Source organism: Microcaecilia unicolor, chromosome 3 (assembly GCF_901765095.1).
Source record: "Microcaecilia unicolor chromosome 3, aMicUni1.1, whole genome shotgun sequence".
NCBI classification, from domain to species: Eukaryota; Metazoa; Chordata; class Amphibia; order Gymnophiona; family Siphonopidae; genus Microcaecilia; species Microcaecilia unicolor.
Genome location: NC_044033.1, coordinates 322,538,201 through 322,565,322, shown reverse-complemented (window position 1 = coordinate 322,565,322; position 27,122 = coordinate 322,538,201). Strand labels below are relative to the sequence as shown.

Below are 27,122 nucleotides of genomic sequence, written 5' to 3'. Positions count from 1 at the left end.
TTGTGAAGAGGGACCACATCAGCTTGTCTCCAATCCCTTGCAACCTTTACCATTTCTAAGGAACTATTAAATAAATCCTTAAGAGGTCCTACCAGGACTACTCTTAGTATCCTGGGATGTATCCATCTGGCCCCATAGCTTTACCCACTTTCAGATTTTCAAGCTGTATATAAATGCTTTCTTCTGTGAACGGCGCAATACCCACTCCATTCCCAGATATTCCCTTGTCAACTGACTGTGGTGGTTCTTCAGGATTTTCTTCTATGAACACCAAAGAGAAATATTTGTTTAGCGCATTTGTTTTATCCTCATCATGCATAACAACCCATAGCCGTAAGCCCACTGTCATGATTCTACTTCTGGAATGGTTGGTGTATGACCTATTATATGCGGTCCAAATTGTTGTAAGACTCCAGAAACAGGCAGGGGTTCCTGCCAAAATGCTGAGGGGGGTAGCCATTTGTTTGAGGCATCTGATGCGAGTCTTCTCTGTTAGCGTTGAGTCCAGTAAATGGTGAAGATGGACAGCTGTTTCTTCTTTTGAAGCTAAGTGTTCAATTTTTTTTGTCGCATTTTTTCTTGTTTACATTGGAATTTTGTAAAAAAAAAAAAATGTTTTTCAAATATAGTAGTTGAGCTGTGCTAGATGAGAAAGATAAATGGTTGATTTATCCTTCTTATCTAGCACAGTGGGCTTATGGTTGTGGTCTGAAATGGGATGGCTCATAAGAGGCCTTATAATCTATAACAAATCCCTTAAGCATATAACTGATTCTTCTCATTTAGGTGTTGTAATTGGTTAGTTTATGTGCTTTCCTTGTTCTATTTTTTATCTTTTTGTTATACTAGAAAGATCTGACAGCCATTGATTGCATTTAATGTAATGTCTGAATAGACCAGTGGTTCTCAACCATTTTTCAGTCGGGACACACCTGACTGATGATGCTTACATATGTGACACATTGCATACATGGCAACCTCTTGCTGTACTCCCTTTAGCTGCCTCCTCTCTCACCCACCACGTATGCAGCACTTCTCCCTCATCCTCTCCCTGCCCCGGTCTGACAAACCTCATTTCTTTTCCAGCAGCTGCAGTCAGCACATGCTGCTCCAGCCGGTGCTTTTCCTCTGTTCGCTGTGCCCTTGCATAAACAGGATGTTGTGTCAGAGGTGCAGGGTGCAAGAGGATAAAGCTCTGGGTTGGCTTGGGCCTTGTGTGCTGGGTGCTGCTGCTGGCAAAGAAATGAGGTTTGTCAGACCGGGGAAGGGGGAAGATGAGGAAATGCTGCACACTTGGGTGGGCGGGAGGGGGCTGAAGGAAGAAGAGTGGGAGGGCTGAGGGGATAAGTTGAGAGGAATGGAAGAGAGACCATGCTACAACTTTTTAAAATTTAATAAAGAAAAAGGCTTTGTGTGTGTGTGCCAGTCCTGCGACGCTCTGAGAACTGCTGGAATAGATTAATGTCCAGAGTGAGTTAAAACCACTTATAAAGCAGAGGAGAAAAGATGGCAGAATGCAGTTAGCTGAAACGACTCTGGCTATAATTGGCTGCTAACATAATCATTGGTCAGAAAACTCCTCTTTATAGAGCTCGCTTCTGCATAGTAAATAATTGTACATCCAAAAAATGAAGCAAAATGTTAATCTGTCAATGACCAATAATGTTACAACATATTAGAACTCTAGAGCACTTAATTCCATTATTGTGCTTCACAGCTATATCTTCATTCTATTGCACTACTTCATGTCCAAATCCTCATTCAAATCCCTAAGAGGCCCCTGTTTTTCCAAAGCTGCTTCAGGAGGAAATACATTTGATACGGTGCATAAAAAGTAAACATCCTACAAATAAACTCTTACCTCCTTTAAATAGTCTTGTGGAAGTCTGTATATTTAAACTGCACTAGGAATGATGACAAGTCACATCCAAAGGAGCCAACTTTTCAAAATGGTTGGAGGTATTGAACTCTGCGCAAATTACCAAAGCCATATAAAATTAAATTAAAGCATGGTGGGTTGTGAACACAACTGGTCAGGCTACCTTTAAATCAAGGACACATCAGGTGGCACATACACAGGGAGGACTTGTAGGTAAAAGAAATGCTAGGGGTAGCACTGCAAGTCTCACCAGTTTCTCTTCCTCCCCAACCCCAACTCATAGCCACAGGCGTCTGCTCTCAACCCATCTACTTCACACTCATGCTATGCTTTTCAGTCCACCCTGGCCCATATACAATCTGTATTCTCTCGCTCCCAGCTAGTTCTCAATAGTCCCTCTTCCCTATTTAACCTGTACACAACATACACTTTTCTTTTCTCTCAGACCATCCCCACTTCTTTCTCCTGCCCTCTGTGTCATAATGTCTAATTTGACTTTTGTTTTGGGGTAGGCATATTACCCCTCTCCCATACCTACACACTCCCCCATTCTATACTTCTCTGTTCTCTACTTCTGACCTGACCTGCCTTACCCCCTGCTAATTCCTCCCTCCATTAGATTCTGTCTCACTTTACCTTGGTCAGTTTCTCTTCCCCTGCAGGCTAGGCTCACTCATCCCTCATACCTCCTAAGCAGGTTCGTTGCACATTTCAAATTTTTTATTCCTACCCCTCCTAGCAAGGATCATATTCTTACTTCCCATTCTCAGAGTCCCAGGCACCATTCATATCTAGAACTCAGACTGAAATATAATAGTAGTTCCACATCCAGAAAGGCCCTTTGAATTTCTCCACCATCTGCATGCACAAACGTTGGAAGCTCAGCAGTCAGTTGCTCCATAGCCCCTAGTGCCACATTTATATATGGTTATTCCTGCTCTCAGACTGAAAATTCCAAAGATCACATGCTGAGCAGGAAATCAGTGAATCCAAAGGCATGCATCCATGTCAACCCACTGTGTGCCAGCCCACCTGCTAAAGGTCTAGTGGTCACAGAGTAAGTGGTTGGCTTGGGGAGCTGAGTTAGCACCAACTCTAGTGCCTTCTTCAAAAATGGAAATTGGCACCTTATTTGGTGGTAACAAGCTTTGGCACCGTGCCCCCTCCCTTATTAGTCATGACTCCAGCACAACATTTCTCTTATTTTCTCTCCTTTTGCCAAACAGCCCTTCTTTCTCCTCCATTCTCTGCCCAGCACCATTATCCCCCACTCAACCTTTTCCTTGACCCATATGATGTGGAAGAATATGAGGGTGGCACACCACTATAGCAGTACCTCCTCATTCATGATGCTCTGCACATCAACATAGGTCACATACCTCAAAAGCTACCATGTAGCAGAGCTGTGCTGGGAGTGAGAATGGAAAGCCAGGCGTAGTAGATGATCTAAGAGGAAAACAAACCAAGAACCCCTTACCCCTTTCCAAACTCCACCCATCTCTCCTGTAATCCCTTCCTGTTGCTGCTGCCATGCTATTTCTTTCGGACAATGCAACATAATGAGCTCACTTAGAAACACAAACATAGAAATATGATGACAGTTAAAGGCCAAATGGCCCATCCAGTCCGCCCATCCTCCGTAACCCTTCACTCCTCCTTTTCGTAAGGGCTCCCACATGCGTGTCCCATGTTTTCTTAAACTCTGACACAGTCCTCGTCTCCACAACCTCCACCAGGCCATTCCACGCTTCCACCACCCTTTCTGTAAATTAATACTTTCTTAGATTCCTCCTAAGCCTATTTCCTCGTAACTTCATCGTATGCCCCCTCACCAAAGCTTTCCTTCATTTGAAAAAGGCTATCTTCCTGTACATAGCCTGCCCTGAGCTATTTAAATGTTATTTCAACACCAATGTCTCCCATAAAATGTAAGAAGGGAATGACTATTTTATTTTTATTTAAAAAGAAAGATGGTGTTACTCTTTATTCCCCTTTCAATTTGAGACTCAGAGGGCTGCACATTTCAGAACTGCCAAAGAGAAACAATTTTAAAGATATTTTTCAGACTTATGGCATCATATACTGGCACAGTCCCCTCCTGCCCCCCCCCCCCCCCCCATGTCCTTCCAGTAAAATAACATATTAATTCTGGTGACTACAGGGCTGGAGGAGAACATCAGTATATAGCTATTGTCCACCCTTGATCTAGCCCAGCTGGCATATAAATCTTTACAAAATTTTTCAATTTTTGTGTCTGTAGTTTATCTTCAGTCTTCTGTCTCTACTTGTTCTTCCAGTCTTCCTCCCATGTCATCATCGTTTTTCTTTCCTCCATATATATTTGTCTCTCCATGGTTTCTCCCTATAGCTTCTCTCATCTCACTTTATTCTAGTCTTACTCCCTCCTCCACTTTTCACCCCTTTCTCACCTTCATCTCTCCACTATGACCCCACTTTCCCCCTCTCACTTTTTTTTCCCAGTCTGGCACAGCTGCTCTCCATCTTTCAGCTCCTCTTCTGTCTGCAGCTTGTGTCCTCTCTGCCTGCTCTTCTTCCTCTCTGCCAGCAACTTTCCCCTACATAGCTCATGCTCCCTCTGAGTTTCTCTGACCTCATAGCCTGTCTCCTGACTCACAGCTCCACTATCAGTCCCTGTCTCCATCACCCAGCCTCTCTTTCCTTTACAGCTCCTTTCTGCCTCTTCCATCATTTCAGAGCAGTATTGACTCTCTTAACCTGTAACCCCTTTCTTGCCCCTTTTATTCCCCTCCTAGTACTTCTCTCTCTCTTTTTTTTTTTTTTTAATACCTTAACTGCTATAGGTAGTACTTACATAAGTGAAATTGTCATTTCAATAGTTATCTGAATCTGCCTGTTCCTTTTGTCAATGTGTCTGTCTGCTGTACTTGCTCTCCCCACTGGCAGCTGCTAGGCTACAGCAAGTTGCAACTCCCTTCTCCCATGCAGTCTATTGGATAGACACCTCCAGCCAGTAGCTAGGCTACAGAAGCACACATTTTACTGTGCTTTATTGTAACTGCGATATGAAGCTTGCTGCCCCAGATCTACAGACTTATAGGGGAAAGGGCATCCACAGAGTTGATGCCTATGGTCACATCTTCCTCCAAACTTGCTGCCTTAAAATGAGCTAACAAAACAAACAAAAAACACCATTGCAAATCAACTGAAGTAACTCCTTAAAGAGGGTGATTCATTCTATACCTCACAACATTGTGTAAAAAAAACAAAACAAAACAAAAAAACAGCATGTAACATGTGTTTAGTGGAGGAGTGGCGGCCTAGTGGTTAGGGTGGTGGACTTTGGTCCTGGGAAACTGAGGAACTGAGTTCGATTCCCACTTCAGGCACAGGCAGCTCCTTGTGACTCTGGGCAAGACACTTAACCCTCCATTGCCCCATGTAAGCCGCATTAAGCCTGCCATGAGTGAGAGAGCGCGGGGTACAAATGTAACAAAAAATAAATACTAAAAACAAAACAAGAAACCCCCCCCCCCCTCCCAGCTGTCCAAAGCAGATTTATCAATGGAAGGTATTTTTTTTATAAAGAAAATGTTTACACCAGTTAGCCCTTGGCACTAAGCCAATGAACCCATTATTGCTGCATCCTCAACAAATGTCCCACAATCACCTGCCCACAAATCATATGGTACGTGGCAGGGGTGTAGCCAGACCTGACATTTTTTTTTTTTTTGGGGGGGGGGGGGGGGTGGCCCAGAGTTAACATAAGGGGGGTACTAGGCATATAGGTGTGAGTAGTGCTTGGTATACTCCTAAATAATGCCTTACAGTGCACTTGATAACTGATTTTTCAGTAAATAGTCTATCCTATATCAACATAAACCACATACACACTTATGGAAACACTGACATTAGTTAAATAAAGTTGCATTCTCCGAGGACAAGCAGGCTGCTTGTTCTCACTGATGGGTTGACGTCCTCGGCAGCCCCCTCCATCAGAAAGTTTACTAGCAAAGGCCTTTGCTAGTCCTCGCGCACCCATGCGCGGCCGTCTTCCCGCCCGAAACCGGCTCGAGCCGGCCAGTCTTCTTTCGTCCGCACTCGGTACGGTCGTGTTACGCCGTTCGTGCCCCAGAGAGTCGACCTCGCGCGTCCTTTTCGACGTGTTTTTGTCCTTTTTTTCCTTGAGAAAAGTTCGGGAAGCGCTCCGGTAGTATTCCGGAAGACCCTTTCGGGTTTTCTGCCCTTCCCGTATTTCTTAGTTTTTGCCCCGTAAGTTTTCTTTCGTTGTCGGGGTAGGCCTCTTTTGGCCTCGGTCGAGATTTTTCTCCCTCTAAATTTTGGTGCTTCAATTTTCGCCATTTCGGCTTTTGATTTCGCCGGCGTGATTTTTCCGCCCATGACATCGAAGCCTTCCAGCGGCTTCAAGAAGTGCACCCAGTGCGCCCGGGTAATCTCGCTCACTGATAGGCACTCTGCGTGTCTTCAGTGTCTGGGGGCCCAGCACCGCCCTCAGAACTGCAGTCTGTGTTCCCTGTTACAAAGGCGGACTCAGGTAGCGAGATTAGCCCAGTGGAGCGTTTTGTTCTCGGGCTCTTCGTTGGCATCGGCACCGGAGGCATCGAGTGCATCGACGTCGTCAGCGTCCGGACCATCTTCCTTGGCTGCCGCTCCATCGACTGCATCGAGGCATCGGACCTCTGCATCGGCGCCGAGGCATCGGGTGACTGTATCGACGTCGGTGGTACCGAGACTTCGTCTGCTGATGTTGTCGGACGGAGGTGCATCGTCAGGAGTGCAGGTGAGGGCTGTCCATTCCCCTGCTGGTGGCGGTGAGCCTTCGGGTGGGTCTCCTCCTACCCTGAGGGCTCCTGCGGTACAGCCCCCCCGGGATCGACCCTCTTCGGTCTCGGCCCCGAGGAAGCGACGGATGGATTCTACGTCCTCCTCGTCGGTGCCGGGGAGCTCCGGTGACATGCTTCGGAAGAAGTCGAAGAAGCATCGACACCGGTCTCCTCCCCGCGTCGGCACCGAGAGCTCTGGGTCGCCGAGGGATTCGGCACCCAGCAGGCATCGGCACCGAGAGGACCGCTCACCCTCTGTTCAGGAGGTGTCGATGCGCTCCACTCTGGACAGCCCGGAACAGCCTCCTCGCCCGGAACAGGTTCTGGCGTCGACGCCTGCATCGACCTCTCAGCCTTTCTCTGCAGCCGCTCTAAACGAGAGCCTCCGGGCCGTTCTCCCAGAGATTCTGGGAGAGCTGTTGCGCCCTACCCCTCCGGTACCGGCGGTGCTTGCGCCTCCGGTACCGTCGAGCGTGGCGCCGGCTGGCCCATCGCCCAGGTTGAGGTCCCCGACGTCGGTACCACGTGCGGTGCCGACCGCGGCCACCTCCCAGGAAGGCTCCCCGACTACGTCGGCGGAGGGAGCTTCGCCGATGCGGGCGAGGGAGTCTACCTCTCGACGCCCCCACCGTGGACGGGGTTCCACCGAGTCGAGCAGGGCGAGGTTGCAGACACAGGTCCGTGAACTTGTGTCTGACACCGAGGGTGAGGCCTTGTGGGAGGAAGAGGAGGACCCCAGATATTTCTCTGACGAGGAGTCTGAGGGTCTTCCTTCTGATCCTACTCCCTCTCCTGAAAGACAGCTTTCTCCTCTCGAGAGTCTGTCTTTTGCTTCCTTTGTCCCGGAGATGTCTACGGCCATCCCCTTCCCGGTGGTTGTGGAGGACGAGCCCAGGGCTGAAATGTTTGAGCTCCTGGACTATCCTTCTCCACCTAAGGAAGCGTCCACTGTTCCCTTGCACCATGTCCTGAAAAAGACATTGCTTGCGAACTGGACCAAGCCACTAAGTAATCCCCACATTCCCAAGAAGATCGAGTCCCAGTACCGGATCCATGGGGACCCAGAGCTGATGCGCACCCAGTTGCCTCATGACTCTGGAGTTGTGGATTTGGCCCTAAAGAAGGCTAACAGTTCTAGGGAGCATGCTTCGGCGCCCCCGGGCAAAGACCCTAGAACCTTAGACTCCTTTGGGAGGAAGGCCTACCATTCTTCTATGCTCGTGGCCACGATCCAGTCTTACCAGCTCTACACGAGCATACACATGCGGAACAATGTGCGGCAGTTGGCGGGCTTGGTTGATGCTCTTCCCCCTGAGCAAGCCAAGCCTTTTCAGGAGGTGGTCAGGCAGCTGAAGGCGTGCAGAAAATTCCTGGCCAGAGGAGTTTATGACACTTTTGATGTTGCGTCCAGGGCCGCTGCTCAAGGTGTGGTGATGCGCAGGCTCTCATGGCTGCGTGCCGCCGACCTGGAGAATAGACTCCAGCAGCGGATTGCGGACTCGCCTTGCCGTGCGGACAACATTTTTGGAGAAAAAGTCGAGCAGGTGGTAGAGTCTCTCCACCAGCGGGACACCGCATTCGACATGTTCTCCCGCCGGCAGCCTTCAGCCTCTACCTCTACAGGTAGAAGATTTTTCGGGGGAAGGAAGACTGGTCCCTATGCTTCTGGTAAGCGTAGGTACAATCCTCCTTCCCGACAGCCTGCGGCCCAGGCTAAGCCCCAGCGCGCTCGCTCTCGTCAGCAGCGTGCGCCTCAGCAAGGCCCCGCGGCTCCCCAGCAAAAGCAAGGGGCGAGCTTTTGACTGGCTCCAGCAGAGCATAGCCGACATCCAAGTGTCAGTGCCGGGCGACCTGCCGGTCGGGGGGAGGTTGAAAGCTTTTCACCAAAGGTGGCCTCTCATAACCTCCGACCAGTGGGTTCTGCAAATAGTCCGGCAAGGATACACCCTCAATTTGGCCTCAAAACCTCCAAATTGTCCACCGGGAGCTCAGTCTTACAGCTTCCAGCACAAGCAGGTACTTGCAGAGGAACTCTCCGCCCTTCTCAGCGCCAATGCGGTCGAGCCCGTGCCATCCGGGCAAGTGTTGGAATGTATTGTATTTTACATGCATTGCCTGTCACCTATTATTTCTCTGTGATTACTCTGTGACCTCTGATGTGAATTACTTAGAGAGGTCACACCCATGCAACTTCCTGTGGGGGTCAGGCACAGCACATGGAGCTCATGGTCTCTCCTAACCTGAGGATCTATGGTGTGAGCATCCATTACCATCTAAGCACATGGAAAGAGCTGATAATCCAAATGTATAGTATTATGTTTATATAAGCCTGTCTGAATATAAATCTAACTAAAACTGTGAGTAAACAGATGTTTTGTTACTTCAACTTTAAAGTGACTCAGCAGTGAATTATTCTGGGGTGTATGTGAGAGAGATGAAGAAAAGAAATTAACATTTCTAAAGCTGAAGCTGTGTGTATAAAATCTGCTAATTATTTACTACAAATAATCCAACAAAAGGGTTATGGGCCCAGCCCAGGAATTGAAAAAGGGAGAAATATTACCAGGCAGTGAAAAAGCCAAATTTTTCTCTTAAGTTTTAAAAGAAAGATTCAGTCTGTCTCTCTCTCCCCCCACACACCAAACAGAAGGCAAGGCTAAGAAATGGCTGAGGGAGGAAATTCACCATTTTTCTACTCTCTCAAGGTGCCTAAATTAACTGAATATAATTATCAGCAATGGGAGCTAAGATTCAGATGTCTCCTTCAAGCAAAGAAATTAAGTATATGTTTAGACCAAAACAGAACAGCTGAAAATATGGCTGAATGGGACAATGCAAACTATTATGTGAAGTGCATGTTTTTGGAAGCTCTCTCAGAGAAACAAGCAATATTGGTGGAGGCAAAAGATACAGCAAACGAAATTTTATATAAACTGAGAACTATGTATGCAACTACATATGCAAAACAGCAACCAATTTGGTTGGCAGAGTTGAATGAAACCAAATTAAGTGATAAAAGTAAATGTAATGATCACATTATGCATCTTATGTCTTCATTTCAAAAGTTAGAACTCTCTGGAATTCCCGTGTGTGATGCATTGAAAAGAGCATTTCTTTTTACCTCACTATCAAAGAAGTTTGATGTTTTTAGGTCTGTAAATGAAGCCATTGAAGGGCAATCTTTTGAACAGGCAGCATCAAAACTGAGGCAGGAATGCATAATTAATGATTCTGAGGAGATGTGTTCTCAAAGACAGTCAGAGAGAAATGAAACAAATTTCTTGGCAAAGAATAGAGGAAGGCGGAGCTATGGGAAAACTCCACCCAAGGGCAAGCTGATTTGCTATTCATGTGGAAAGGAGGGACATGTATCTAAATGGTGTAAGGAAACACAAAACACCCCCTCTAGCTCACCTAAGCCAATGGAACAAAAGAATTTTCCAAGCAGGAAATGTATGAAAGACAATGATAAACATAAGAGCTTTCTAATGGTAGAAAAATCTTTGACTATGATGGATAATAATAATTCAAATGAAAGTACTTGGATTTTGGATTCGGGGAGCACATGCCATTTAACCAATTGTAAGGATTTCTTTCAGGAAATGAGTCCAGAAGAAGGTGTTCTTCATACTGCAAACACAGGGACTACTCAGATCCAAGCAAAAGGCATTGGATTCTTAAAATTCAAAGTGTCTAATGAAGTTAAAGAAATTCCTGTAAGTGATGTCTTGTATATTCCCCAAGCAGTTTGCAATATGCTTAGTGTATCTACATTAGATAAGAAGGGATTTGTGATTCATTTTGAAAACAGTAAGTGCACAATCTCTAAAAATGATGAAGTGTATGCTGAAGCTTTTATGCATAATGATATTTATAAACTGAGCATTTCAGGTGAAGCCTCACATATGGCGCAAGTAAGGAAGAATGATGGTAAATGTAGTCTGGAAATCTGGCACCGCCGCCTGGGACATCGTGATTTTAAGGTGATCCAGGATCTTCACAGTAAGCAACTTGCCACAGGCATTCAAATAAGTGCAGATACTGGTAAAATGGAGAAATGCATAGACTGTGTTACTCAAAAAGGTGTGAGACCCTCATTTCCTGCATACACAGGAAATAGGAGTAATAAAGTACTGGACTTAATACACAGTGACTTATGTGGACCGTTTAATATCCCATCATTGGGAAATAACAGATTTGTGCTAATATTCTTGGATGATTTCTCTAGATACTGTGTGGCCTATTTGCTGAAAGAAAAAAGTCAAGTCACAGACATGCTGAAGAAATACGTAGCCATGGTGAGCAATAAATTTGAAAGAAAACCAAAGGTTCTTCAGACCGACAATGGTGGTGAGTTCACTTCACAAAGCATGCGCACATTTCTACAACAAGAAGGCATTCAGCATATCACAACAGTAGCTTATACACCAGAGCAAAATTCTGTTGCAGAGAGAGAATTTAGGTCACTTGTGGAAATGACCAGATGTATGCTGTCAGATAGCAATCTCCCTAAAAGACTATGGGGGGAAGCCATTCTCACAGCAGTGTACCTACAAAACAGAATGCCAACTAAAGGCGCTGAGCGCACACCACATGAGACATGGCATGGTAGGAAGCCAAACCTGTCACACATAAGAACATTTGGAAGTACAGCATATGCTCATGTACCAAAGCAAAGAAGGCATAAGCTGGATTCCACAACAGAAAGGGGCATTTTAGTTGGCTATGCTCCAGGACACAAAGGATATAGAATTTTGAATCTGAAAACTGGCATTGTTGGCATAAGACATGTTACATATTTTGATGAAAACAAAAGGGTTGATAAAGGCTGGATTATCCCAGATGAGCCTTATCATCCAGAATATGAAACTAGAACCATAATAGACATGCCAGTGTATATAAATGCCATACCAAGGCAGATGTCTGAAAGCAACTCACCTGTATCTAACGAGGAACAGGCAGAGGAAGCAGACACAGAAAGGATCATTGAAGAAGACAGTACAGTTGGAGAAGGGGAATCAATTGGAGAAGGACTCTCAGATTTAGAGGATACGGAAAGGTCAGACCAACCTGTTGTCAGACGCTCATCCAGGGAAAACAAAGGTGTTCCACCCCCAAGACTGTCTTACCTAACAAAGTCAGCAGAAGCTCAAGAGCCCTTAACATGGGATGAGATTGAGAAAATGCCAGCAGAAGAAGCTGCTGAATGGCATAAAGCTGCACAAGAAGAAATTGATGCATTGGATAAAAATAATACTTGGATTCTTACAAAATTACCTCCTGGCAAGAAAGCTATAGGATGCAAATGGGTATTCAAGTTAAAAAGGAATGCACAAGGAAAAGTGGAAAGGTATAAAGCCAGATTAGTCGCAAAGGGATATCTTCAAAAATATGGAGAAGATTTTGATGAAGTGTTTGCACCTGTAGTGAAACACACGACAATTAGAACACTTCTGAGCATTGCAGTCTCAAAAGGCATGCAAGTCAACCACATTGATGTGAAAACAGCATTTCTTCATGGAGATATAACTGAAGACTTGTACATGGAACAGCCAACAGGTTTCATAAATACAAAACAAAGACAGCTAGTGTGTAAATTAAACAAAGGTCTTTATGGATTAAAGCAAAGTGCAAAATGTTGGAATGACAAATTGCATGAAATATTGACAAATTTAGGATTTAAGCAAGGTGAAGCAGATAAATGCTTGTACACTAGGTGCAGAAATGGACAATATGCATACATTTTAGCTTTTGTTGATGATCTGCTCATTGCAAGCGAAAGTGAGCAAGAGTACAAGGACATTGTAAAATATTTAAACCTGAATGTTGAGATAAAAGAGCTTGGTAATGTGTCATACTATCTTGGTATAGAAATTGAGAAACAAAATGATGGTTCATATCTTCTAAGCCAGAAGCAGAAAATAAATGAGCTTATTGAAAGTTTAGGTATGCAAGATGCCCAAGTTGTAAGCACTCCCATGATCACTGATTTTCTGAAGGATGAAACAGTAAGAGAACCTTTACCAGATAACATCCAATATAGATCAGCCATAGGTAAGCTTTTATATCTGACTACCACATACAGGGCTGATATAGCAAATGCAGTAGGAATTTTGAGCAGAAGGGTCAGCTCACCTACCAAATCAGATTGGACTGCAGTTAAAAGGATGGTAAGGTATTTAAAAGGTACCATTGATTGTAAATTGAAGATTTCAGCCAATAGTAATCCAAAACTAATATGTTACTGTGATTCAGATTGGGCAGGGGATCATTCTGATTATAAATCCACAAGTGGATATGTGTTTATGTATGGAAATGTACAAATTTCTTGGGCCAGTCATAAACAAAGTATTGTGAGTCTGTCTTCTACAGAAGCTGAATATGTGGCTGTATCAGAAGCATGCATAGAACTGATGTGGATTGAAAAACTTTTGCTGGATTTTGGAATAGCTGAACAGAGACCAGTCCAGATAATGGAAGATAATCAGAGCTGCATCAGACTGTCACAGAATGACAAGGTTCAGTCACGCACCAAGCACATCGCAACGAAATATCACAATGTGCGAGAGCTGGCGAAAGAAGGGGTCATCAGTCTAGACTATTGTCACACCAGTGAGATGACAGCTGACATCATGACCAAACCGTTACCCAGAGAACATTTTGTGAATCTGCGAATAAAGCTTGGACTTTGTGTGAATTAATAATTGCATGACAGTTATGCATGAGAAGGGGTTTGTTGGAATGTATTGTATTTTACATGCATTGCCTGTCACCTATTATTTCTCTGTGATTACTCTGTGACCTCTGATGTGAATTACTTAGAGAGGTCACACCCATGCAACTTCCTGTGGGGGTCAGGCACAGCACATGGAGCTCATGGTCTCTCCTAACCTGAGGATCTATGGTGTGAGCATCCATTACCATCTAAGCACATGGAAAGAGCTGATAATCCAAATGTATAGTATTATGTTTATATAAGCCTGTCTGAATATAAATCTAACTAAAACTGTGAGTAAACAGATGTTTTGTTACTTCAACTTTAAAGTGACTCAGCAGTGAATTATTCTGGGGTGTATGTGAGAGAGATGAAGAAAAGAAATTAACATTTCTAAAGCTGAAGCTGTGTGTATAAAATCTGCTAATTATTTACTACAAATAATCCAACAGCAAGAAGGGCTGGGATTCTATTCCAGGTACTTCCTTGTGGAAAAGAAAACAGGGGGGATGCGTCCCATCCTAGACCTAAGGGCCCTGAACAAATATCTCGTAAAAGAAAAGTTCAGGATGCTTTCCCTGGGCACCCTTCTCCCCATGATTCAGCAAAACGATTGGCTATGCTCTCTGGACTTGAAGGATGCCTACACACACATCCCGATACTGCCAGCTCACAGACAGTATCTGCGATTTCAGTTGGGCACACGCCACTTCCAGTACTGTGTGCTACCCTTTGGGCTCGCCTCTGCGCCCAGGGTGTTCACAAAGTGCCTAGCTGTGGTAGCAGCGGCACTTCGCAGGCTGGGGGTGCACGTGTTCCCATATCTCGACGATTGGCTGGTGAAGAACACATCCGAGGCAGGAGCCCTGCAGTCCATGCAGATGACTATTCGCCTCCTGGAGCTACTGGGGTTTGTGATAAATTACCCAAAGTCCCATCTTCTCCCAGTGCAGAAACTCGAATTCATAGGAGCCCTGCTGGATTCTCGGACTGCTCGCGCCTATCTCCCAGAGGCGAGAGCCAACAACTTGTTGTCCCTCGTCTCGCGGGTGCGTGCGTCCCAGCAGATCACAGCTCGGCAGATGTTGAGATTGCTGGGCCACATGGCCTCCACAGTTCATGTGACTCCCATGGCCCGCCTTCACATGCGATCTGCTCAATGGACCCTAGCCTCCCAGTGGTATCAGGCTGCTGGGGGACTAGAGGACGTGATCCACCTGTCCACGAGTTTTCTCAAATCCCTGTATTGGTGGACGATTTGCTCCAATTTGACTCTGGGACGTCCCTTCCAAATTCCTCAGCCGCAAAAAGTGCTGACCACGGATGCGTCTCTCCTGGGATGGGGAGCTCATGTCGATGGGCTTCACACCCAAGGAAGTTGGTCCCTCCAAGAACGCGATCTACAGATCAATCTTCTGGAGTTGCGAGCGATCTGGAACGCTCTGAAGGCTTTCAGAGATCGGCTGTCCCACCAAATTATCCAAATTCAGACAGACAACCAGGTTGCCATGTACTATGTCAACAAGCAGGGGGGCACCGGATCTCGCCCCCTGTGTCAGGAAGCCGTCAGCATGTGGCTCTGGGCTCGCCGTCTCGGCATGGTGCTCCAAGCCACATATCTGGCAGGCGTAAACAACAGTCTGGCCGACAGGTTGAGCAGGATTATGCAACCTCACGAGTGGTCGCTCAGTTCCAGGGTAGTGCGACAGATCTTCCAAGCGTGGGGCACCCCCTTGGTGGATCTCTTCGCATCTCGAGCGAACCACAAAGTCCCTCAGTTCTGTTCCAGGCTTCAGGCCTCCGGCAGACTAGCATCGGATGCCTTCCTCCTGGATTGGGGGGAGGGCCTGCTGTATGCTTATCCTCCCATCCCTCTGGTGGGGAAGACTTTGTTGAAACTCAAGCAAGACCGAGGCACCATGATTCTGATTGCTCCTTTTTGGCCGCGTCAGATCTGGTTCCCCCTTCTTCTGGAGTTATCCTCCGAAGAACCGTGGAGATTGGAGTGTTTTCCGACCCTCATCACACAGGACGAGGGGGCGCTTCTGCATCCCAACCTCCAGTCTCTGGCTCTCACGGCCTGGATGTTGAGGGCGTAGACTTTGCCTCTTTGGGTCTGTCAGAGGGTGTCTCCCGCATCTTGCTTGCTTCCAGGAAAGACTCCACTAAGAGAAGTTACTTCTTCCATTGGAGGAGGTTTGCCATCTGGTGTGACAGCAAGGCCCTAGATCCTCGCTCTTGTCCTACACAGACCCTGCTTGAATACCTTCTGCACTTGTCTGAGTCTGGTCTCAAGACCAACTCTGTAAGGGTTCACCTTAGTGCAATCAGTGCATACCATTACCGTGTGGAAGGTAAGCCGATCTCAGGACAGCCTTTAGTTGTTCGCTTCATGAGAGGTTTGCTTTTGTCAAAGCCCCCTGTCAAGCCTCCTACAGTGTCATGGGATCTCAATGTCGTTCTCACCCAGCTGATGAAACCTCCTTTTGAGCCACTGAATTCCTGCCATCTGAAGTACTTGACCTGGAAGGTCATTTTCTTGGTGGCAGTTACTTCAGCTCGTAGAGTCAGTGAGCTTCAGGCCCTGGTAGCCCAGGCCCCTTACACCAAATTTCATCATAACAGAGTAGTCCTCCGCACTCACCCTAAGTTCTTGCCAAAGGTCGTGTCGGAGTTCCATCTGAACCAGTCAATTGTCTTGCCAACATTCTTTCCCCGTCCGCATTCCTGCCCTGCTGAACGTCAGCTGCACACATTGGACTGCAAGAGAGCATTGGCCTTCTACCTGGAGCGGACACAGCCCCACAGACAGTCCGCCCAATTGTTTGTTTCTTTTGATCCCAATAGGAGGGGAGTGGCTGTAGGGAAACGCACCATATCCAATTGGCTAGCAGATTGCATTTCCTTCACTTACGCCCAGGCGGGGCTGGCTCTTGAGGGTCATGTCACGGCTCATAATGTTAGAGCCATGGCTGCGTCGGTAGCCCACTTGAAGTCAGCCTCCATTGAAGAAATTTGCAAAGCTGCGACGTGGTCATCTGTCCACACATTCACATCTCATTACTGCCTGCAGCAGGATACCCGACGCGACAGTCGGTTCGGGCAGTCAGTTCTTCAGAACCTGTTTGGGCTTTAGGATCCAACTCCACCCCCCTAGGGCCCTGTTTGTTCTGTTCCAGGCTGCACTCTCAGTTAGTTGGTAAATTTTTTAGGTCAATCTCAGTTATGTCCTCGCCGTTGCGAGGCCCAATTGACCATGGTTGTTGTTTTGAGTGAGCCTGGGGGCTAGGGATACCCCATCAGTGAGAACAAGCAGCCTGCTTGTCCTCGGAGAAAGCGAATGCTACATACCTGTAGAAGGTATTCTCCGAGGACAGCAGGCTGATTGTTCTCACAAACCCGCCCGACTCCCCTTTGGAGTTGAGTCTTCCCTTGAAGTGTATTGTTTTGCTACATACTGGACTGGCCGGCTCGAGCCGGTTTCGGGCGGGAAGACGGCCGCGCATGCGCGGTGCGCATGGGCGCGCGAGGACTAGCAAAGGACTTTGCTAGTAAACTTTCCGATGGAGGGGGCTGCCGAGGACGTCAACCCATCAGTGAGAACAAATTCATAATGGTCTTCCGTAAGTTTTGTTATAAAACAGGAGATCCTTACCTCCTAAAAGTTAGGTAGTGGAAGCATAATATAATGACACCATGGGCAGTAGGAGTCACACGTATAATGCAGCAGTTTTGACCCTGTCAGCGATTCCTCTACCCAGCACACACCAGAGATTCTGGCAGCAACTCAATAATAGCAACTCAAAAACTTCAGTGCCACATACTTTATGAAATAACAGTGAATCCTGCAAAGATGCTTCTCAGTGAAATAACAGTGAATCCTGCAAAGATGCTTCTCAGAGCCCATGTAGCAAACTTAATGGCACCAATTCTGAACACACAAATAAAAAGGCAGCAGTAAAAATACAGAACAGCAATATGCTTTCTATTGGAAAGGCCAGATAAGTCAGACTCATGTGGATCTTCACACAAACTATATATTCCAGTAGAAGCTCTCACTGTGGTCACATGCAGAACACATATCAACCCTCTCCAATTACAGAATAAAGGACCATCCCTGCTTCCCTCCAGTGGTCATCTGGTCGTTTAGGGCACATTTTTGGCTTATTAATTAATAAAACAGGTCTAGACCAAAACGTCCAACTTATAGCCCTGGGTGTTTTTGTTTTGTTTCATTTTGGCAGAAAAACACCCAAGTGTTAGGAATGCCCAGATCCTGCCCTTAACACACCCCTGACATGCCCCCTTGTGATTTGAGTGCACTCCTGGTGGACTTCATAGAAAAACATCTAAAAATTGGTTTTGAAAATACCAGTTTGGACGTTTTTGTGAGAAAAACGTCCAATTGCAGATTTATGCCACTTTTTCAATGTTTTTCTCTTTTGAAAATGAGCTGCAGTGTCTCCAGCCACAATGTTTAAATATATTCCGCAAAGACGTGCCGTGTAAGTTAAGCTGGTATTTGCTGAATAGCAGACACAAGTGTGTAAGTGGACACACATGCATCTAAATACTAATATTCCAAACATTTACACCTGTAACAAAAATAAAGCACCTCTTGCCCAATCAGGTTCATCAATATGAATCTGAGTAAATCAGGGGAGCAGTGAGGGAACAGAACAGTGCTGATCAATATTACCCCTCCCTTCCCTTAGCACCAACACCAATGAAACATGAATATAGGGACATAGATAAAATCCAGATATCCCAGATCCATTAGATCCAATCTACATCACCTTAAATCAGGCTTCAATAAAGGATCAGGCTTTTATCCAGTTGGCCACATCTGTGAATCCTCTGCTGCTTTGTTGACTCTGCTATGCCCCCTGCTTATCCTGCTCAGGAATGTTGGCATTTTTTTCCCTTCACATTAAGGTTCCTCTGAAAGTCTCCTCTAGATCATACTTTATTGCTAAGACTCATCCTGCCTGGAGATGTTTAGAGGCAGTCAGAAACAGGATTCTGAGACCTCCAGATCCAATTTTAATGCAGAGACAGTGCTTAAGTTCCTGAGCAGAAAAAGCCAGTGCAAAGGAGGTCATAGAAGCAGAGGGTGCGGGGACACAGCTGAGCAGAGGACTGGGAAAAAGCCAGATCCTCCGCATTTAAGCAGATCCAGAAGAATCAGACTTCTACTTAGTCCCTAAATACAGCACCCAACAGCAGAGGGGGTGTTCCTTCAAAGCCCTGAGCAGGCACACACATTCAATAAGAAACCAAAAAAAGGTAGCAGGAATGTAAAGAAATGTATCCCATAGCCCAGCATGTGCCCTGCTCTTTCATAGCCTCTTGCCCCTCCTTACCCCTCATGGTACAGAGAAGTATTCTAATGGTTAGTGCAGTGGGCTGGGTTCAATTCCCATTGCAGCTCCTTGTGACTTTGGGTAAGTAACTCAACCCTCCATTGACCCAGGTACAAAATATGTACCTGTGTATAATATGTAAACCGCTTTGATTGTAACCACAGAAAGACGGTATATCAAATCCCATCCCCATATCCCCCTTTCCTTTCATATAAAGCCCAGTGTATCCTCTGCCCTTCTATTCCTGCCAACCCCCTTATATAAAGCCTGGAATCCTCTCTGCACCCCCAAAACCCTTCATAAAATTTGGCGTCTCACCTGCCTTTCCTTCATAGCCTGGTATCTCCACTGTCCTTCTGTACTCCCCCCAGCCCCATAGCCCAGCATAAATTCTACTTCTCTACACTATCACCAGTACTACTACTACTAAACATTTCCAGAGCGCTATTAGGGTTACGCAGCGCTGTACAAAATAAACAAAGAAGGATGGTCCCTGCTCAAATGAGCTTACAATCTAAAGAATGAAATGTCAAGTTGGGCAGTCTAGATTTCCTGGGTAGAGGTGTAGAGGTTAGGTGCAGAAGGCGACATTGAAGAGGTGGGCTTTAAGCAGAGATTTGAAGATGGGGAGGGAGGGGGCCTGACGTATGGGCTCGGGGAGTTTGTTCCAAGCGTGGGGTGAGGTGAGGCAGAAAGGGTGGAGCCTGGAGTTGGCGGTGGTGGAGAAGGGTACTGAAAGGAGGGATTTGTCTTGAGAGCGGAGGTTACGGGTAGGAACGTAAGGGGAGATGAGGGTTGAGAGGTAAGGAGGGGCTGCAGCACAGCATAAATTCAGCTTCTCTACACCCCCACCCATCCACCAAATACCACCACCACAGTCCAGCATAAGATAAAACTTTTTTTTTTTTTAACCTGGGTAGTGGGCACTGGCAGTGGTGGAGAGGAGGCCCAAGTTGATTGCTGGCTTCTGGGCTCTGGTGGCTCTTCAGCTTTGCAAGCTCTCTTTGTGGCTCGTTGGCTGGAAGTTTGGGCTCTTTTTGCAGCTCTTCAGGGAAGGTTGTGCTGGGATTCTTTTTTTTCTCAAGAAAGTTTGCGGATACTGACGCAGCCAATGATGCTGGCACTTGCCCCTTTGGCCTGGATGTGCTCACTCCGGTCTACTGGCACCACGTAACTCAGTGACTCAACATGGTGCCAGCAGGTTTGGGTCACAGGAGCAGATGCCAGTGTCATTGGGAGCATCAGAGGCACATCAGCAGATGGAAGACACTGCACCAAGAACTTCCAAGGCACACCCAGTGAAAAATAGGCTCTATACCAGGTAAGTGGTGTCTACAAAGCAGGCACCTCTTTGGCCATCAGTGTTGGGGGAGGGGCTGAGAGAGGGATGGGGGACCTGAGCCCCTGAAGTCTCCCCGTAAGTTACTCCACTGGTCTATGGTCTATTGTCATACATTTCAAATTTAAAACAAAATCATGATTATTATGGTTTTGCCCCATCTTATGTGTTTAGTGATATTCCTTTCATCTACTTACTAGGCAATCTTGAATGAAAAAATGTTTGAGTTTACACTTTTCTGTATCATACAGCAGTGTTTTGGAACAGATTACTTCAGAACTAAGAAGTCAATCTGATTTTACTTTTTAGATGGCAGGTGAAAATGTACTGGTTTCAGAATTTTAAAACTGTAATTAAGCATTGATAGAGGCCAAAATTAAACCATGGTTTTATAAATATTTTGACATTAATTGTATATCCTAGATATGCTTAGTTTTACTATTGTAATCTGCCCTGAAGTTTTTGAGGTTTAGATGGAATATAAATATTGGTATTTTTGTATTTGAAATGAGCTATTGCTTTAATCAGGCATTGGGCTAATTATGCTGACTACTTTACAATTATTTTCTTGACTTCTTTTTCCTTTCATTTTGCAGAATGTAGGAGGTGGCTGGATGGAAGCCAGAAATAGCCAGGGAGAGGCGGGACTCGTTCCGACAGATTATGTTGAAGTAAGAGATTGAACTAGGAAACTTACAGTGGTTGGTAATAAAACCATCAAAAACATCTATGTACATTTTATGTATTGTTAATGGCTTTGATCTTTTTTTTAAAGCTAAGGTGGTATATCAAGTCAAAAATGACCATAAACATTTGCACATGAAAAATGGCACTTCTTGGGACAGCAGAATAATAACCATGTACTCTGCCATATGGGATGCTCAGGTTCTGTTCTCAAACCTATTTCCTGCTTCTTAGGCCAGTAGTTACTGAAAGTCCTGCAGGAAGGAGTGGTGTCAGCCCATAGGATGGAAGGAATCCTTGCTATATTGCTTTGCAGTAAGTCCTGCTGGATATGCTCAGGGTACATGTATGCCAACTTCCAAAACAAATCACTGTCCACAGGTTTGTCATTGCACTGGCTGGGCTATCGAAGGGATCGGGGGGGGGGGGGGGGGGGGGGGACGACCTCCAGAATAAATAGTAGTAAATAAGAGTAAAGTAGTTTGATTCTAAGGGTCATTTTATAACTTGCATCCACAGGTGAAAAGTAGGTTACATAAGTACATAAGTAATGCCATACTGGGAAAAGACCAAGGGTCCATCGAGCCCAGCATCCTGTCCACGACAGCGGCCAATCCAGGCCAAGGGCACGTGGCAAGCTTCCCAAACGTACAAACATTCTATACATGTTATTCTCTGAATTGTGGATTTTTCCCAAGTCCATTTAGTAGCGGCTTATGGACTTGTCCTTTAGGAAACCGTCCAACCCCTTTTTAAACTCTGCTAAGCTAACCGCCTTCACCACTTTCTCCGGCAACGAATTCCAGAGTTTAATTATACGTTGGGTGAAGAAAACTTTTCTCTAATTTGTTTTAAATTTACTACACTGTAGTTTCATCGCATGCCCCCTAGTCCTAGTATTTTTGGAAAGCATGAATAGATGCTTCACATCCACCTGTTCCACTCCACTCATTATTTTATATACCTCTATCATGTCTCCCCTCAGCCGTCTCTTCTCCAAGCTGAATAGCCCTAGCCTCCTTAATCTTTCTTCATAGGGAAGTCGTCCCATCCCCGCTATCATTTTAGTCGCCCTTCGCTGCACCTTTTCCAATTCTACTATATCTTTCTTGAGATGCGGCGACCAGAATTGAACACAATACTCAAGGTGCGGTCGCACCATGGAGCGATACAGCGGCATTATAACATCCTCACACCTGTTTTCCATACCTTTCCTAATAATACCCAACATTCTATTCGCTTTCCTAGCCGCAGCAGCACAATGAGCAGACGGTTTCAGTGTATTATCGATAATGACACCCAGATCCCTTTCTTGGTCCGTAACTCCTAACGTGGAACCTTGCATGACGTAGCTATAATTCGGGTTCTTTTTTCCCACATACATCACCTTGCACTTGCTCACATTAAACGTCATCTGCCATTTAGCCGCCCAGTCTCCCAGTCTTATAAGGTCCTCTTGTAATTTTTCACAATCCTGTCGCGATTTAAACCCACTCTGTTTCCTATCCTTCAACCAGTTTTTAATCCACAATAGGACATTTCCTCCTATCCCATGACCCTCCAATTTCCTCTGTAGCCTTTCATGAGGTACCTTGTCAAACGCCTTTTGAAAATCCAGATACACAATATCAACCGGTTCCCCTTTGTCCACAGGTTAATGCTTTTCATTATGCAGACATTGCTGTATGTTACTTTGACTTTGAAAATTTATCTTAGGAAAACTGCCTGCATATTTTCACACATGCTAAGTTTTATGCAGATAACATTTTCCAAGTTAAAAAGAAAATTGTAAAGTATGCATGCTTCCCCCTTATAGCAGACAGGTAAAAGTACATAAAAAATGGCACTATAAATGTGTGACTTTTTTTTTTTAATCTGCATTTAGGATGAGCAGTATTATAAAATCATTTTTCCTGGGCTAAAATAGCGTTATTTGTGCTTAAATGGCTTTTGAAATTGCCCTTTCATTGACTGCACAGCATTATTCTTCCTGAGGAATAGGTGTTCTGTTTCATGTACTTATGATGATATCCTTTGCAAAAAAAAAAAGGCCTTTGTGTGTGTTTATGTATATTATTATATTGTCCAATTTAAGGAAATAATCTATGCTGCACAACCTTTTCCCCTCCGAACTTTAGGATTTGACACTGCATATTACAAAAACCATGTGAGTCAGAACCTATTGGTTTAGACATCCAACAGAGCATTGGTCCAAACTACTGTAAGCATCGAATAAAGAATATGTCATAGACTTGTTCAACTGAAATTTCCATCAACTTTATTGCATAAAGGAATTGTTAGGGTAGGAGGCAAAGAAAGCATAGATGAAAGGGAAATGGGATTTGATATACCGTTTTTCTGAGGTTTTTGCAACTACATTCAAAGCGGTTTACATATATTCAGGCACTTATTTTGTACCAGGGGCAATGGAGGGTTAAGTGACTTGCCCAGAGTCACAAAGAAATATAGATATAAATACTATCAATTTTGTTCACAAATTAGTAAAAAATGAGCAAAAATGTTGAAAAACCACAATTCTAGAACCTTTTTTTGACATAAGAATGCTTTCCTCATATGCCTTTTTTAAAAAAAATCTCTGATAAGAATTTGAATATCCGCTTTATCAGGACTGACCTGCAGACTCCTTGACATGGAGGTCTCCCCCTGCCTCAACCGGGCTGAAGATCTTTGGGCCCGACACTGAAGACTTTTGTAGATTCTGCTTCACCCTTGTGGCACTGAAGGACCCCAATGCTAGGGTACTGAGCGAAGGTGAAGAAGCACCAGCATCGGTCCTTGTGGGAGGTCCGGGAAACCAGCAAACCTGATACCCGAGAAGCATCGGCACTGGGAGGTCTGCTTCCCCTCTGTCAGAGTGATGCTGATGTGCCAGTCTCCATGAAGCAGGGACCTTGCTCTGATTAGGCTCCGACATCTTCACATGCTCTATGCACATCCCCACCGGCCCCGCCTTTCCTGATACGTACTCTTGAATAGTTCTGGGTCATATTACAAGAGGAGCTGGTGCATGTCCTATGTCGGTGTAACACGGAGGTAGAGAGCACTGGCACAGATTATGGTGCCACTCCAGCCCATTTTGGAGACCAATGCCCTGTGCCTCACTGGATATGGGAGCCAGCACCAACAGATACGAAACTCCTTTTCAGCCCTTTGGGGGAGGAAGCGGTACAGACTCAGACTTCCCATGAAGACTATTTTGTTCACTCAGACTGCTCTGTGGATCTGAAGTTGATCTTGAGGGATCTTCAGACCCCTCCTCACTGCAAGAATGGAGGAAGTCTGCCCTGGAGGAGCTCTCCTTTGCTTCCGCCTCTCTGTTTTTTTTCACAGAGGCAGATGCTATAACTGGGGCAACAGCTTTGGTGATATGCTTCCCAACCACAGTAGCAGAAGTATTTGCACCTGTAGAAAGAAAACCTATAGAAAAAATAGGAATATAATAGGTTGCATGGCTTTTAGTGCCCCTTTTACCAAACAACGGTAATAGGTGACCCACGGTGGCATCTGCATGTGGAGTTGCCAAACGCCGAGGCCACCTTTTTACCACTGCTGGTAAAATGTTGTTGGTTTTTTTTTTTTTTTTTAAAGGGGCAGTAAAAAGTTGCTGAATGTCTATTCTAGAGCCCTTACTGCCTCCTATTTAGGAAGCAGTGAGGGCTCTGGAGGTAACATGCGCTGCCAGATTACTACTGAGCATACCCTGGCGCTACGAATTAAAAAAAAAATCCTATTACCACAAACAGCGTAATCCAGAACTACTTGAGTGAGGCTGGTGGTAGGGCGGATTTCCCGCACGGAAACCTGGCAGTGGCCTTACCGCCAGGTACTAAAAGGGCCCCTTAGTGCATGCTAAATCTGTTAGTGTGCCTTAGTAAAAGGACCCCTTAGTATATTGATAATGACTAATTTTGTTGTAAAAATTTTTTTCTTGAGAGCTTATATGGAAATTGGTATACTTTTTCTTCAAAGATGTAGATGCTTTGATATTGAATATGGAAAAAGAAAAGATAAAATTAAAAGAGCCAAACAAAAATTTGAGAAGCTGCACACATTAGTCATCAAATTCTATAGTGTTCTTGGACCACAACCTAGTACGAGTTTCAGATCAGACGACATAGTGCACCAGTGATTTGTTCTAGCTGTCCATATTACATAAAAACCTGTTTAAAGGAACAGAACTCTAAAGTATAAAAGCACAATGCCAGAAGAATAGTCCGAGATGGATAATATGCATTTGAGTGTAAATATTTGTTTGTTCCTAATGGTATCTTGTGAGTTGCCTCTTGTTACAGTCACAAGTTTTCATTTTTTTCCCTCTTAAAGCATTTACCCAGAGGTTTGTTGTTCAGTAAGAGATTTGCTAAATTATTCAGAATGTCTTTTTTTTCCCACAGTTTGATTTCTGAGTCTCTGTTGAGCTTCATTTTTGATGGCTTTTGTGCTTTTTGGGAAAAGAAATGCTGCTTTCATTATGACCATTTCATTTAAAAATTTGATAAGAACCTAAAATGGACTAGACTGGAGGAACTTATTTGAGTATATAGCTTAGCATCTTGCACCTAACAGTGTCAGGCAGCAGGTGCTTAGAGAAGTGTAGAGGAAATAGGATGTACAAAACAGATCATTCCCAGCTCACACCTGTGGTTTTTTTTTGTTTTGCCCCCGTAGCTTATGTATGGTTCTCCTTTGCATTTAAAGGAAGTCCTATGCTTTTTCTGTGCTCATTAAGTAGGGATTACCAACTTGCTTATCCTGCTCTGTCTTGGTTACTTTGCCCAGAGCAATTTATGCATTCATCTTTTAGGTTTCTAACTTAGATTTTTTTTTCATTCTGCTTTCTTTCATGCTACAGTCCTTCACGAGTACTCCAGAAGCTCACTGGGCAGTGTCGAGCTCAAAAACCCAGAATGAAAGCATACAGAGCATGTAGCCATATATAGCCAGCTGGCTCTACAGTTACACAGCTTTTTAACAGACTTTTTAGCAAACAGATTTTAACCAAATCTTCATTCCAAATTGCAACTGACCATATTCCTTCAGTCTGTAAGACTGTTATGCCAAGACCAAGACCTGCCTCCTAAGACTTTGAGGCTGTTTTTCAATCTTCTTGATTGGAGATGCACTCCACATTCTTTGTAGGTGGTGTGGAGTTAAGAACATAAGAATAGCCATACTGAGTCAAACAATGGTCCAACTAGCCTAGTATTCTGCTTCCAACAGTGGCTAATCCAGGCCATAAGTACTTCAGAAACCCATTTAGTAGCAACATTCCGTGCTACCAATCCCGAGGCAAGCAATAGCATCCCCCATTGTCTCAGTGGTAGACTGTGGACTTTTCCTCCAGTAACTTGTACAAACCTTTTTTTAAACCCAGATATGCAAACTGCTGTTATCACATCCTTTGGCAATAAGTTCCAGAGCTTAACTATTCTTTGAGTGAAAAAAATATTTCCTTCTGTTTGTTTTAAAAGTATTTCCATAGCGTCCCACAGATCAATCCAGAGACTTGTGGGTTGTGTCCCTCTACTAGCAGGTGGAGATGAGAACCTCCGAGGTTTGCTATATGTGGACCTGTGCAGCCAAGTAAACCTCAATATTCTGTCTATCCAGCAGTTGGAGGGAAATCTCTGTGCTGCTCTGGTTTGATTTGGCTACTGGTGTCCTTTGGGCCTAGTTTAGCACAGTCGGGTTGAGTGGCTGTTTGTAGCTTCTGGTGTACACCTGGTGGTGCAAGGTCCCTCCTGGTCTCCCCCTACCTTTCCTCCGTCACCTAGGGCTATGGTCCTGATCGGGTGTTGCCTTTCTCTCCTGAGTAAAAAAAAAATAATGTAAGCGTCTCTTTAAAAGACTTTGTTTTTGTTTAATCATACGGAGGAGCTAGACAGGCTGCTGAGTCTGTTTGAGTGGCAGGCGTTTGTGGAGCATGTCAGTGCCTTCTGATGCGGCTAAGTGCTGTTCCCGGTTGTGGGGGCGGGAGAGCAGGGTGTGGGGGCGTGCAAGTCATGCCGTTGTCAGCCACAGCAGGTGTTCAGCGCGACGGGGGTTCCCCTTAGGCGTCCGGTGAGTTGGAAGCGCAGGGGATGGTTTCAGCGGTTTCCTCGGGGCAGTTAGTGCAGCACGCGTCGGCGGGCGCCATTTTTTCCTCTCAGGCGTGACCAGCTCTGCACGTGGCAGTTGACAGACAGGAGGCACAGCGCACTTCTGTGGCACAGGCTTCAATGGAGGAAAGCAATTTAGAGGGAGCAGGGGAGTCCCATTCAGATCCTTTTCACTGGATTTTCTTTCATTAATTCACAGT

General features: G+C 45.2%; 1 protein-coding gene across 1 annotated transcript in view; it reads left to right on the top strand.

The window, feature by feature from the left end:
- Positions 1-27,122, top strand: part of SNX9 (sorting nexin 9) — a 378,115-nt gene that overhangs the window by 107,994 nt on the left and 242,999 nt on the right. Inside the window, 1 exon segment of the mRNA XM_030198382.1 lies at positions 20,716-20,790. Coding sequence (XP_030054242.1) covers positions 20,716-20,790 — 75 coding nt within the window.